Source organism: Macrotis lagotis, chromosome X (assembly GCF_037893015.1).
Source record: "Macrotis lagotis isolate mMagLag1 chromosome X, bilby.v1.9.chrom.fasta, whole genome shotgun sequence".
Lineage (NCBI taxonomy): Eukaryota > Metazoa > Chordata > Mammalia > Peramelemorphia > Peramelidae > Macrotis > Macrotis lagotis.
Genome location: NC_133666.1, coordinates 51,801,053 through 51,814,579, shown reverse-complemented (window position 1 = coordinate 51,814,579; position 13,527 = coordinate 51,801,053). Strand labels below are relative to the sequence as shown.

At 44.4% G+C, this 13,527-nt stretch overlaps 1 protein-coding gene across 1 annotated transcript in view; it reads right to left on the bottom strand.

The window, feature by feature from the left end:
• The window catches only part of SH3BGRL (SH3 domain binding glutamate rich protein like), an 87,657-nt gene extending 77,890 nt beyond the window's left edge, over positions 1-9,767 (bottom strand). The window contains exon 1 of the mRNA XM_074206883.1: positions 9,665-9,767. Coding sequence (XP_074062984.1) covers positions 9,665-9,709 — 45 coding nt within the window. The 5' untranslated portion in view covers positions 9,710-9,767. The remainder of the gene's footprint in view (positions 1-9,664) is intronic.
• Between the last annotated feature and the right edge of the window lie 3,760 nt (positions 9,768-13,527).

The window sequence follows — 13,527 nt, the reverse complement described above, 5'->3', positions numbered from 1 at the left end:
TCTTTCTCCTCCAAATAATTCTTCCTCCCAACTTTCCCATTTATTTTCCATCAACTGCTTCTCAATTAAATGACAGCTCTTGCACTCACTACGTGAATGACCTTAGGCAAAGGTCTTCCCCTCCCTAGGCCTCAGTTTCTTCTTAAGTGAAATGACAAAAGACAGAGGTAAACTAGATTAGACCTCAAAAATCCCTGAGTCCCCTCAAGCTGTACTGGTGTAGAGCTTATGCCAGCCCTTCACCCAAGGCTACCTTTTTTCTAGAATCCATTGTTCTCCTGATTACATGGCCCAAAGTCATCAGATAATTGCAATTTCCTCTTGGATTCTAGGCCACTGGGGAGCTAACCTCAGAAATTCCTGCCAATCTCTATGTTGTGACTCAAGGCAAATTTTGGCCAGACCACCCTTTCAAACTATTTTTAAAACAGAAAGAATTTTTAAAAAGAAACAGAAATTGCCCATGACATCCCATTTGCCATTTTTGTCTTCTGCTTTGTGGAATTAATTAACAGGTAATTGGTGTCACAATTATTCAACATTAAATGGAGAGCTTTATATGGAACACAAACATAGACCTATGTTTTCAGACAAAAGGGGGGAGTTGGCTGTGAGGAGTGAGGAAGAGAGACTGTCCCTTTAAATAAGAGCCAAGGAGGGGAAGCTCTTATAACAAGACCTTCTGAGAACAGCAAATTGTATACCCCCAAGAATGAATAAAAAATGAGGACATAAATGCCTTATAAGAATCAACTGGGGGGGGGGGTACAGCTAGGTGGTGCAGTGGATAGAGCACTGGCCCTGGAGTCAGGAGTACCTGAGTTCAAATCTGGCCTTAGACACTTAATAATGACCTAGCTGTGTAGCCTTGGGCAAGTCACTTAACCCCATTGCCTTGCAAAAACTAAAAAACAAAAATCAACTCAAGGGTCACTAAAAGGCAAGGAGATGGGGAAGACAAGGAGACAGATCTATTATGATCCCCACTTTACAAATGAGGAAATGGAGGCAGAGAAGAGGTCAAGTGATTTACCCAGGATCACAAAGGTAGTCAGTGCATGGGGTCACATCTGAATTCAGGTCTTCCTGACTTCAGGCCCAGAGCAAGACCCACTTCCCACCCAGCTGCCCACTTCTTCCGGAAAGTCCTCTTTGACCCTTCTGGTGGCCAGTCTTCTCTCCCTTCTCAGGTGATCTTGTATTATACTTGTTATACCTATTTCCCCATTCCCAGTAGTAGATAAAGTCTGCAGGGGCAGGAATTAATCTACTTTGCCCTTGTACTACAAGCATCTAGCCTCTTACACAAACTTGGGCTTTGGTAAATGCTGAATCAAGTCCTAGGGAAGGTAACATATCGTAGCTGGAAGGAGACTTGGTACTAAACAACCATCAATACTAACATTGATACAAGAGCTTAGAGATTTGCAAAGCATTTTAAAGATGTTATTTCATTTGATCAAGTCCTATGAGGAAGGTGCTATGACTATCCCCATTTTATAGATAAGGAAACTGAGGCATTCCAAAGCTAGCAAGGAGCTGAGGCAGGGTCATATGGGCAAGTCTCCTCATCTCTTTGGGCCTCAGTTTTCTCATCAGTAAAATGATGGTACTGGACCAGTTGACCCCTGTGACTCCTACTGGCCTTCCAAGATTCTATGATCCTAGTCCAACCCCCTCGCCCATAAAGCAAAGCATCACATCATCCACAACTCCTAAGTGGAGACAAGTGGATGACCACTAGACATTCCACTTCACTGTCCCCTTCTAAGTGACTAACCCAGGAAAGTCAGCTGTCTTCATCCAATTGATAATTACTTCCAGTTGTAATTGCCTGAGATTTGAACATTGCTAAGTCCCGTTCCAATCTTCCCTCTCCACAACATCTGGGACAAATAGAATCATATTTTGGTTGCGTCAGGCTCCCTCTCCAGCCATTCTACAATTCCCAAGGGCCTTCTCTTGTCCTCTGGCCAACCTTCCACATCATTCCTTCTGCTGCTCAGGAACAACGTTTCAGGGATTCCATTGCAAATTCTGAGATTTCTTTCCCTCCATGCATAAAGCAAATAAGTTTTCCCACTGACCAAGAGGCCTCTTCCTACAAAGTTCCACAAAGCAAGCAGCCCTGTGCTCTCAGAGGGTAGGTCACTCACAGGGCAGATACCAGTAAGGTAGAAGGACTTGGCCACACTCTGGCACCCAAAGCCAGCCTAGTGGAAAAGAAAGAAGGGCTCAATTTGAAGTCAGTGCACCTGGGCTCTTCAGATCCTAACTCTGGCACTTAATATTAGGCTAATATTGGACATTTTACAGAGAAGAAAACTGAGGTGGAGAGAGGCTGTAACTTTCCCAAGATCACAAAGACAGCACATAACTAAGGCACGATCATCTGAACAAGTCTCATATCCCTCAATTTGCTCATCTATAATGAGAGGCTTGGGCCAAATATTCTCCCAGGTCCCTTCCAATTCTACATATTAGGATCCTATGACCTGCCTAATTAAGGAAACTCTGAGAGTCTCATTACCAGAGGACTGAAGCATGCATGGAGTATAATCAGAACAGGTGAAGGGAATGCCCACACCAATCACATCAGAGATCCCTGAAAAACCTTCACACTCTCTGAGACTCAGTGTTATACTTTTCAGTCCCTTAGTTTCTCTTCTTCCCTAAGATGAAATAACTTCTTAAAGCATGTCTCTTCCCATGAAACTTAGTATTTTACACATATTCTAACATTCATTTTGGCCAAATAAAGCTGATAGATGGCAGATATCAAACTCACTTTTGCAGATCAAGAAACCAAGGCACAGAAAGGTTAACAACTGACCCAAATCACACAACCAAGAGATCCTTTATTCTCTGGGTTCAGCATCCTACCCAAAGTTACAATTTCACTTCATACTAAATGCATTTAATACCTTATATAAAATATCTTTTTAATAGTCATAGAAAAACTCATATTTGTTGCCCTTTGAGTTAGTAACAGATTAAACTATTAGGACTTTGGGTCTCTCTCCTGCCAAGTGCGTTGGTTCTCTGCATTGGCACCTGCTGAAATCATCAGAGAACACCTTCTCCCAAAACTCTGTATTTGAGATTCATCGGAATTCTGTAACTCGCAAACTCTGGATTCAGTATTAAGCTATTCTCCCAGTCTCAAGTGGAAAGGAGTCTACATCTCAGACTAGCAGGAGAGGATTTTCCCTCTTCTTCCGCAAATGAGTCACAACAAACAAAACTTCACCTTTCTGCCATCAGTTGGCACGTACCCAACTGGGGTGCTGGCTCAAGCCCTGGACAGGCCTCAGGCATTCCACCCTACTGGCAGCAGCAGGGAGTGTATTTCCTGAGATATCTGACCAGCAATATTGGACTTTCCCAACCAACCACACAAACTTTGACAACCCAGGAGATCAGAGCTGACCCAAGAAAATCACCACCATGAAGACAGTTCAAAACTGACTTGAGAGAATAAGCACAGAAATGCTCAATGTATTATAAAACTTTATTTCACCTTATATTCCACCACATCAACATTAATGACTGTTTATGGTGCTTTCCTTAGGTGCAAGACATTATATGCCATTAAGAAACTTTAAAGGCCATGAAATTATTATATATAGATGCCCATTAGCAATGGTATCCTTGGGAAATTATTCCATTCAAAATAAAAGTCCTTTTTTTGAATGCGAACAAAAGCTATATCATCAGCAGGACCCATTCTGAATTACTGTTGGGTTGTTCTCTGTGTACTAGTAGTAATAGATAAGTAAAATGAATTAGGTGAGTTAACTCTCGACAGGCCATGCCAGCAAAGGAGAAATAAGTGTCACTCAATTTCACAAATACGATAATAATAATAATCAACACCTTCTGGGTAATGCAAAGACTATACAGTATTTGGCTTGGAAATGTATTTTTTATTTGCATGTGAACAGTTTTCATATACTTCAAAGAAATAAAGTTGCAAATAGGCGAAAAGGATCTCATCCTGTTCCCATGCTCAGAGGTCCTGGTCTTTCTATTCCCCAACTTGATGACAACAAACAGACTACACCATGCCGAAAGAGGAGCTACTCTTTTTCTCATAATGGATATTTTGTTTTCAGCTTCCCTGGAGTGGAAGAAGCAATGAATCTTTCCCCTCTAACTCTGACAGCCTAAAACAGACTCAAGCATTAAAAAGAGGAGACGTCTTGACTCCTGAGTCTGTTTGGGGTTGGCCAGACTTTTATAACAGTCATGTTGGAGTTATTGCCAGTATACTGGGTAGATGAAAAAGCACTCTAGGCTTGAGGCAGAGGACCTGCTTTGGAGTCTAGAGTCTGCCATATACTAGCTGAGGAATTCTGGGTAAATCACTTCTTTTCCCCTACCCCAAAGGGAATGTAAGCTTCTTGAGGGCAGAGTCTGCTCTTTCTTTGACCTTTCTTTGTATCCTCAGAAAACCCCACACAGTATTCCACATAGGAATCACTTCATAAAACACTTGTTGACTTGACTGCCTCAATCTCACATATCCCTGTTTCAACGTTTTGCTTTTCTTCATGAGCTGCCTCTTGGTTTCTTCCCCAAGGAAAACATGAACAATATTAGCTTCCTCATTCTCATGGCCAGGGGTTAAATAATAGTGCCAGAGCATGTTACTAGTGCAAAAGCAGCCACGGGCGGTCTCTGCAGCTGACTCTCTTATCTAGACATCCAGACAACTGAAGTCATTGCACACATCTCTCTCCCAATCTCAATCTCTCTCTCTCTCTCTCTCTCTCTCTCTCTCTCTCTCTCTCTCTCTCTCTCCCAAAATCCCTCTTCCAAACTTCCCAATTTCTGTCAAAGGCACTACCATCCTTCCAATGTCTCCAGTTCCTATTATCTTTATTATAGAAGGATGTTGTTACCAATATTGTTACCTTACCATCCTTGACTCCTCCCACTCCCTGACTTCAGATAATCAATGAGCTGCTGAGACTTGTCATTTCAACTTTCACAATACTCCCCACATCCAACCTCACATCTCTGGGGAGGCAGCCACAACTTTATTTAGATTACTGGAGCAGCCTCTTAATTGTTGTCTCTACTCTCTAACTGCTATGGATCACTCTACATACTACATTCTACATATTGGCCAAATGAACTTTTCCTAAGGATTAATAATAGGTTTAACCATATGACTCTTCTCTTCAACCAATTCCACTGTCTCCCTATTGCCTCTAGAAAAAAATACAAACTTTTAATTTAAAAAAAAATCTTGGGGCAGCTAATTGGCACAGTGGATAGAGCACTAAGCCTGGAGTCAGAAGGACCTGAATTCAAATCCAGTCTCTGACACTTAATCTAGCTGGGTGACCTTGGGTAAGTCACTTAACTCTATTGCCTTGCAAAACCAAAAAAAAATTAAATTAAATTTTAAAAAAATCTTTGAAAATCTTATACATCCTGGTCTCAAAGTATCTTTCAATCCTCTTTGAACATCACTCTCCTTCCCAATACTCTGTGATCTTGCCAAAGTGGTCTGCTCTGTTCTTTACACAACCTACTCATCTCCCATCTCTATGCCTTCACACTAGCTATCCCCCAGGCCTGGAATGTCCTCCTCTCTTACCTCAAAGAATGCCTGTCTTCTTTTAAGATGAGCTGCAGGTACCACCTTCTATATGAAGTCTCTCATGATCCCCTAACTTCTCTCTTAAACTGGAGAAGTAATTTGTTGTTAACCACTTTGCATGTATTTCTTTTTCTTAACCTTGTATTTGGACTGTACACCTTTTCCATGTCCTTTCACAGCTCCTGGTAGGTAGGGATTGATTCATTCCTTATCCTCTTATTACCAGCCCTTAACACTGTTACCTGGGGATAAAAGGGACTTCAACCTTGTTAAGTGATTGAAGGCCAATGGGAGACAAGGATATAAGAAGTTCAGTAAGGCTGATGTTACCATTCCCATTTTTGATATGAGGACACTAAAGTTCCAATGTTTGTCCAAGTCACAGAGCTGAGTTTGCAGCCTGGTCATAACATTACACTGCCTCTTTATTTATTTATTTGTTCGTGTATTTACTTATTCATTTTTTTATTTATAATATTTTTTTTACTTTTTTTCAAGGCAAATGGGGTTAAGTGACTTGCCCAAGGACACACAGCTAAGGTAATTAGTAAGTGTCTGAAGCCGCATTTGAACCCAGGTACTCCTGACTCCAGGGCTGATGCTCTCTCTATCCACTGCACCACCTAGGTATCCCAGCACTGCCTCTTTAAAGAGAGTGTGTGTATCAAAGTTAAATTTGAGAGCTTTACTTACTTTTTTAAAAAAAGTTTAATAATTGTGGGGGGGGGAGCAGCTAGGTGGTACAGAGGATAGAGCCTTGGAGTCAGGAGGACCTGAGTTCAAATCCAGCCACTTGATACTTACTAGTTGTGTGACCTTGGGTAAGTCACTTAAACCCACTGTCCCATAAATTTGTCAAATGATGGGGGTACGGGATAGGATGGCCAGGGAAGAAAATTGAAATTAATAAGATTTATCTTGCCAGTTGTTATACTTGTCATGGAAACAGACTAGAGAACAGAGGCAAGGTGGTAAAGAAAGAGAACCAGTCAGAGGACCTGGGTTCAAATCCCAGCTGTGCCTTGACAAGTTGTGGGACCTTGGGCATCTCACTTCACCACACTGGACCTACATTTGCTTCTTCAGCCATAAAATGAGAATGTTAGACTGGTTGGCTTTTGAGGGTACCTTCAGATCTAGATTTAGAAGCCTCTAAACCAATCTGATATTTTCAAGCTTCTGTGAGGCCCTGAACAGGTAACTGATTGTCTAGTTTCCTCATCTGTGAAATGGATCAAGTATCCCACCATTAACTAGCCCACAGACTTATGATGAGGTAATCTCAAAGCACAAAAGCAATATTAATTACAAAACAAGCTTCAAATAGTGCCAGCTTTGGCCACTACACCATGTCTCACTTGGCAAAGCTGAGTCCAAGAGAAGTTCTTATAAATCAAATCCTACTTTAAATATAACAGGAGGGCTGTGTATTTAAGGCCTCCTGGGATAAATCCTTTTGTAATCTGATCAAGTCACCCCACCCCATCCCTAACCAATGGCTCTCCATTGCCTCCAAGAACAAATGTAAAATTCTGTTTGACATTCAAAGCCCTTTATAACCTAGCCCATCCTGCCTGTCTTCTTACACCTGACTCTCTGCTTGTACCTTGAGATTCAGTGACACTGGTGTCCCCTGGCTGTTCCACCTTGAAGACATCCTTCAGGTCCCTGAGTATTTTTTTTCTCTGACTGTTCCCATTCCTGGAAAGTTCTAGCTTTGACTACTGATCTGACTTCCTTTCAATCCCAACTTTGAAATCTCATCTTCTACAGGAGGTCTTCTCTAACTTCTCTTAATTCCAATGCTTTCCCTCTGTTCATTTTTGTCTATTAGTTCTGTATGCTTGCTTCATATATATTTGTTTGCATGTTGTCTTTCCTCATTAGATTATTTAAGCTCCTAGAGGGCAAGAATGGTCTTCTGCCTCTTTTTGTGGCTGCCCCACAGCCTTCATTCAGCAACAAGGGGGTAGGGCTGATAGTAACAGCCTAATGTTTATTGATTTGTATTAAAATGAAATAATTGATAGTGAGTTCTGAGTCTCATAGAGCAGGTTCTTTTAAAGCAAGGCTCACCTGGACAGTATTTACATTCATTACAATATAACGTTAACAAAAAGTGGGGTGGCTAGGTGGTACAGTGAATAGAGCATCGACCCTGGAGTGAGGAGTACCTGAGTTCAAATCTGGCCTCAGACACTTAGTTGTGTGACTGTGGGCAAGTCACTTAACCCCATTGCCTTGCAAAAAAAACCTTAAAAAAAAGCAAACCACAAGGATCTCATTATAAAAACTTTCATTTCTTTAGCAGTTGAAGATATGTTATAAATCACCTGGGTCTCTGAAACCATTAACTTTATACAGAATTCCTGAAAACCTCAATAATTGGTTTGGGGTCCATGGGTAATAACAATGCAGATGGTATGGATTATTGAGTGGGGAGGATAACTATTGGGAGTTCAGAGAATATAAACACCTGATGCCAAAGGAAAAAAATATGAAGAGAGCTATTTGTATGGTCTCAAGAGTTAATAATTAAGAGAGTAAGGAGGGTTTTTTTTTAGTATGATGCAACAAGGTAAGTAGAGGCAGACCTGTACTAGCATCTGTGAGTTTTGTGAATTTGGAAAGAATGTTTTAAAATTTTAGATGTAATGGAATTGGGGGAACAGTCTTTCCTTCTCAAAGGAGGACCAGGCCCCTGGAAGCTGAGACTACTTTTCTATCTATGTGATGGGGTGGGGAGTGGAAAAGAGGCTCAGCAAAGCACAAAGTTAAGTGAACTGTCAGTCTCACCGTGACTGTTCCCTAGCTTGGCTCAGTCTAACAAAGAATTGACAGCAAGGAGCTAAATCGGCTTTAGAATTCATACTATTTCTTATCAGATTCAGTTGTTACCGACTTGACTGCACTTAGGGTTTTTCTGGGCAGAGATGCTTCAGTGATTTGCCATTCTCTGGTTCATTTTAAAGAGAAGGCAAGTGAGGCACACGGGGGAAATAACCCAGCTGATCAGTGTCTGGGGTCACGTTTGAACTCAAGTGTTTTTGAGTTGAGCCTGGTCAAGTCCATTCACTCAACCATCCCCTAGCTGTTCCACTTTTGGCAGATTTTTCGCCCCATCCCCAGTCCTGTGGTTCCCGAAACGTGTTCAGGAAAAGGAAATGCTCTGAAAGCTGCCGTGGCCTGGACCTTTCTTTGGATCTTGCCCTGGCAGCTGTGCGGAGCAGGAAGCAGAGGATGAGATCTGGAGGGCACTTTTCTGCCCATCACTTTGGACCAGTCACCTCACCTCTTGGGGCCTCGTCAGAGGGCTGGACCACTGAACCTCTGCACTCTCTATCTAAGGCAAAAAACAGGGCTGGGAAATGTTTTCTCATTTAGTTGTACTTGTTTAAGCACCTCCTGTATACCATTGCTGGGTAGGCGCTGGGGAGCTACAGGCAAAACACAACCGGTCACTGAGGATGCCGTGAGGACCGGCCCTTGCAGAGGCGCCGTCCCCTGCAGCCCCCCAGCCCACTCAGGAGAGCCCAAGGGCGGCACAGAAGTCTCCTGCCTGGGAGTCCCCTCTGGGGCCACCCCGGCCCTTGGGCTGCTGCTCTCCCAGCCCCCACCCCCAGCCATCTGCTCTCCCTCCTGGTGGGGAAGATGGAGGAGCCCCTTCCACTGCGCCCGCCGCCCCCTCGGCCTCCCGCCCAGGTTGACGAATGGCGCCGCTCTCTCGCCGCCCCCGCCCCCTCCCGCTCCTTCCCAGTCAAGCCTGCGCCACTGAGTCCTTTCTTGGGCTGGTCCCCGGGCTGGGCGGGAGAGGGACTGGGCAGCGGGCCTCGGGGCGGCCAAGGAGGCGGGCGGCGCTGCCGCGGAGCCGCCCCAATCTGGCCCTCCGGGCAGCCCGGCGTGCCTCAGTTTCCCCCTCGGGGATGGCCCGCAGGCCGGCCCGGCCGTGCCCATGTGCTAAGCGGCAGTTAACTTTTGTGGCGCCGGCTTTCTGTCCCCGGATGCCGTGGTGCCCAGGCGAGCGCCTGGGCAGGGGGGCGGCGCCCCGCTTACCGCGGTGGAGCCGGAGGAGGACGCGATGTAGACGCGGATCACCATCCTGGGCAGGCGGCGGCGGCGGCGGCTCGGCGGATCCTGGGGCGGCGGCGGCGGCGGCGGCGGGGGGAGGAGGAGGAGGAGGAGGAGGAGCAGCAGGAGCAGGAGGAGCAGCGCCCTAGCCGGCTGCAGGCACCGCCGGGCCCAGAAAAAGGCCCCGGGCCGCAGCGCCCCGCCTCCAGGGGCGGGCCCGGCGCGCAGGCCCCGCCCCCGGCAGGCCCGGCCAGGAAGGCGCTTCGGCATCTTGACCCGCTGACCCGCCTCCTCCCCAGCCGCCGCGGGGATGGCGGAGGGGCCCCCGAGGGCTGCGGCCAGGGTCCCGAGCAGGCCCCAGCCCTGCGGCCTGGCAACCCCACAGCGCCTGGGCCATGGCGGGGTCACCGGGCACACACCGGCCCCTCACTGGAGGGCCAAAGCAAAGCCCTCGGAAGGACACCGAGGAAAGCAAAGCTTCCCGAGAGCCCTGGCCAAAGACTAAGGCCGTCGCAGCTCGCCTTCAGCTCCTCAGCCCCCACCATCCTTCTGGCCTGGCCTCCGTCAAAGCGCTACAGGCCCCTCATTGGGTGGTTTCACTGGGTTCCAGCCCTCTTGTTACAATAAAGAAAATGGTTGCCTTGGTTCTGCGCATTCCCTCTGCCTCAGTTCCTACAAATCTTCCCCGGGTTCTCGAAGGCACTTCCCCAGAATGAGGTTCCTAGAAACAATTGCATTCTCAGGACAGAACTTGTTCAACCATTCTGCAAGACATGGACCTTGCCCTTAGTGTCCATTTCTTTGTCACCACAAGCCAAATCAACACAATCCCTAGGCTATGGGAAGCGCTCGACAGACCCCCAAAAAAGGATCCCCTGCCCTGAAGGAGCTCATGCTCTAATAAGGGAGACAACATGTAAAACACATACGTTACAGGATACATACAACGTAAAAGCAGAGGTAATGTCAAGGAGAAGGGACCAGCTTTAAAGAACAGGAAAGGTGCTGGCTTTTGTTTTTGTTGGAGATGGGACTCACCTTGAGATTGCAAAGAAGCCAAGAGGTAGAGATGAGTTCATCAGCTACAGCAACTTCCCATCCTGCTCTTCAGGTCTTAAAAGACGTCCAGTTGCCTCAGGAGATTAAGCCTACCCATGGATAGAATCACAGAGCAAATCCTGAAGGACAATATTAAAATCAGTCATTAAGTCATTGACTCTTCCACATGAGAACTCCCTCACATTGCTTTGCATTACTGCCCTTACCCTCCTTATCCAAGCACTACTCACCTCAACCCTGAAAGATTATGATCAATAAAATGGCCTTACAGAGATTACGCATGGTTCCCTACTGTCTAGGAAGCACTTTCATATACATTAGCTCATTTGACTCTCACAATAAATTTGTGGTATTAAAAAAATCATTATTTTACCATCCTCAACACCACCAATAGCAAATACCCAGTCCAAAATCATACAGGGGCAGTGGGGGTATAGTGGTGAGCATAGCTGCGTTCCAAATTCACACAGTGCTGAGACCAGCACCAAGAACCCTACACAGTACCCCAGCTACCTCTGATTTCTTTCAGGAATTTCCCAGTTTCAGCCCACAATTCAATCTTTACTGCATATATAACTATGAAACATGAAAAATCTACAGTGTTTCCAATTGCCAACAAGTCTCAACTCCCTTACAAAGTTTTCTATGTCTTCCATAATCTCACCCAACCCTGCCTAACCACCTTACTTTCCTACTCTTGAACAATGTGAGAGAGGCACCCTAGAGACTTTGGATACAAAAAAGTAGGTCATTTTCTCCACTCACCTCAAAACAATAGCATAACTTACCAAAGTTCTAGGCAAGAGAAAAATAAAGATGGAATATGAAGAATCTCACTGTCCATCTAAAATGCCAGGCTCACAACATTGGGGTGATCATCAACCTTAATGAACTGGCTCATTCCACCAGTGCAACAATCAGGCACAATTTGTAGGTATCTGCAATGGAGAATACCGTCTGTATCCAGAGAAAGAACTGTGGAGTTTGAACAAAGATCAAGGACTATTATTTTCAATTTTTTTTAAAAAAATTTATTATGTAATTGTGCTATCTCTTATAGCTTATTTTTCTTCCTTAAGGATATGATTTCTCAGGGCAGCTAGGTGGCACAATGGATAGAGCACTGGCCCTGGAGTCAGGAGGACCTGAGTTCAAATTTGACCTCAGACACTTAATAATTACCTAGCTGTACAGGATAGACCATGGTGGGGGGGGAGTGGTCAGATATAACACATTTTCTTTTTTACTTCTTGTAAGGGGCTGGGATTGGAAGGCCTGTCCAGGACCATAGGGCCAGGTGTATTCTGGGCCTAAGGGGTGGTATGGAGGCTCAGGGCCTACAGGGCTGGATGTGGGCTCGAGTGCTCATGGCTCCAGAGCTGGTGCTTCATCCATTGCACCACCTGGCCATACCTACAATTGTTACTATTTTTTTTATTTTAATTTTTTTCTCTCCCCTTTACTTCATCGCTCAAGCAAGTCTATATTTGTGGGGGGGGTATTTCGTTTACCCTTAAACAAGAATATTTTATTAATGTAAAAAAAAACATTTGTACAAAATGAGAATAAAAAAAAAAATAAAAGGAAAAAAAGGAAAAAAAAGAATTACCTAGCTGTGTGGCCTTGAGCAAGCCACTTATCCCCATTGCCTTGCAAAAACCTTTGGGAAAAAAAAAAAAAAAAACTCAGTCAAGGATATGATTTCTCTCTCATCACATTCAACTTAGATCAATGTATAGCATGGAAACAGTGGAACCACTAACAGACTGCCTTCTGTGGGGGGTGGGGGGAGGAAATCAAGATTGGGAGAAAATTGTAAAATTCAAAAGAAATAAATAAATGAAATACCAGGTTCATTCTCACCTTCACACTTTTCCTCACATTCTCCACCTGCCTCCTATGTCCTTTCCCTTTCTTTCTGCCTATCTAAACCTCACCCATCTCTTTAAGGCTCAGTTCTGGATCTCTTCCTGGCCACCAACCCAAGCCACAGAGAATTCTAGTTCCTCACACCATTCCCCCCATAGCATTATACCATTTGCATCACTACTCTTTTCTATATTGTGTTCTTCATAAACTCCTTATGTGTACATGTCTTATCTCACCAGCAGACTTAGAGCTTTTTCCTTTTATATCTCCTATAACCAATGTCTTGTGCAGGGGACATTCCTCATAAGTACCTCTTTATTTTTGATTGATCCTCCTATATCTAATTCCTTCCCAGTCATACCTCTACTCTTTCCAATTACATTTGTTTTAAGCTCCTTGAGGGCTAAAACTGTATTTCTCTTGTATCCCCTAAACATGATGCAGTGTTGAACCATTCAACTAAGACCATATGCCAAAATGAGATAGGTTGGATTTTTGAGGAGACAAGAGAATGGGGTATAAGGCGATATAGCATCTAACATGGGAGAAACTGGAGAAATATTAGTGGGAAGATGGAGGGATGGAAAAGTCTCAAGAAAGAAATTCTAAAAAAGAAACAATCAATAGAAGGAAGAAAAGGGGAGGGTATCTAAAGGGGTTGATGTGGATGCATAGGGAACTCATGAACCAACTTAGATTTTTAAAAGAAGGCAACACTCACACAATGAAGAATGAAATCAAAAGATGGAAGTAATGGGAAATAATAAACAATGAATGCAAAGGCATGGCATAGTCATGTAATAATAGTGTCAGGAGAATTGAAGTTCAAAATAAGCTAAGGCTAGTAAAGAATTCTAAGGATTTTTGGAGAAAAGACAATTAAAGAAAGAAAGTTGTTTCGCTCAGGGTCAATGGGACAA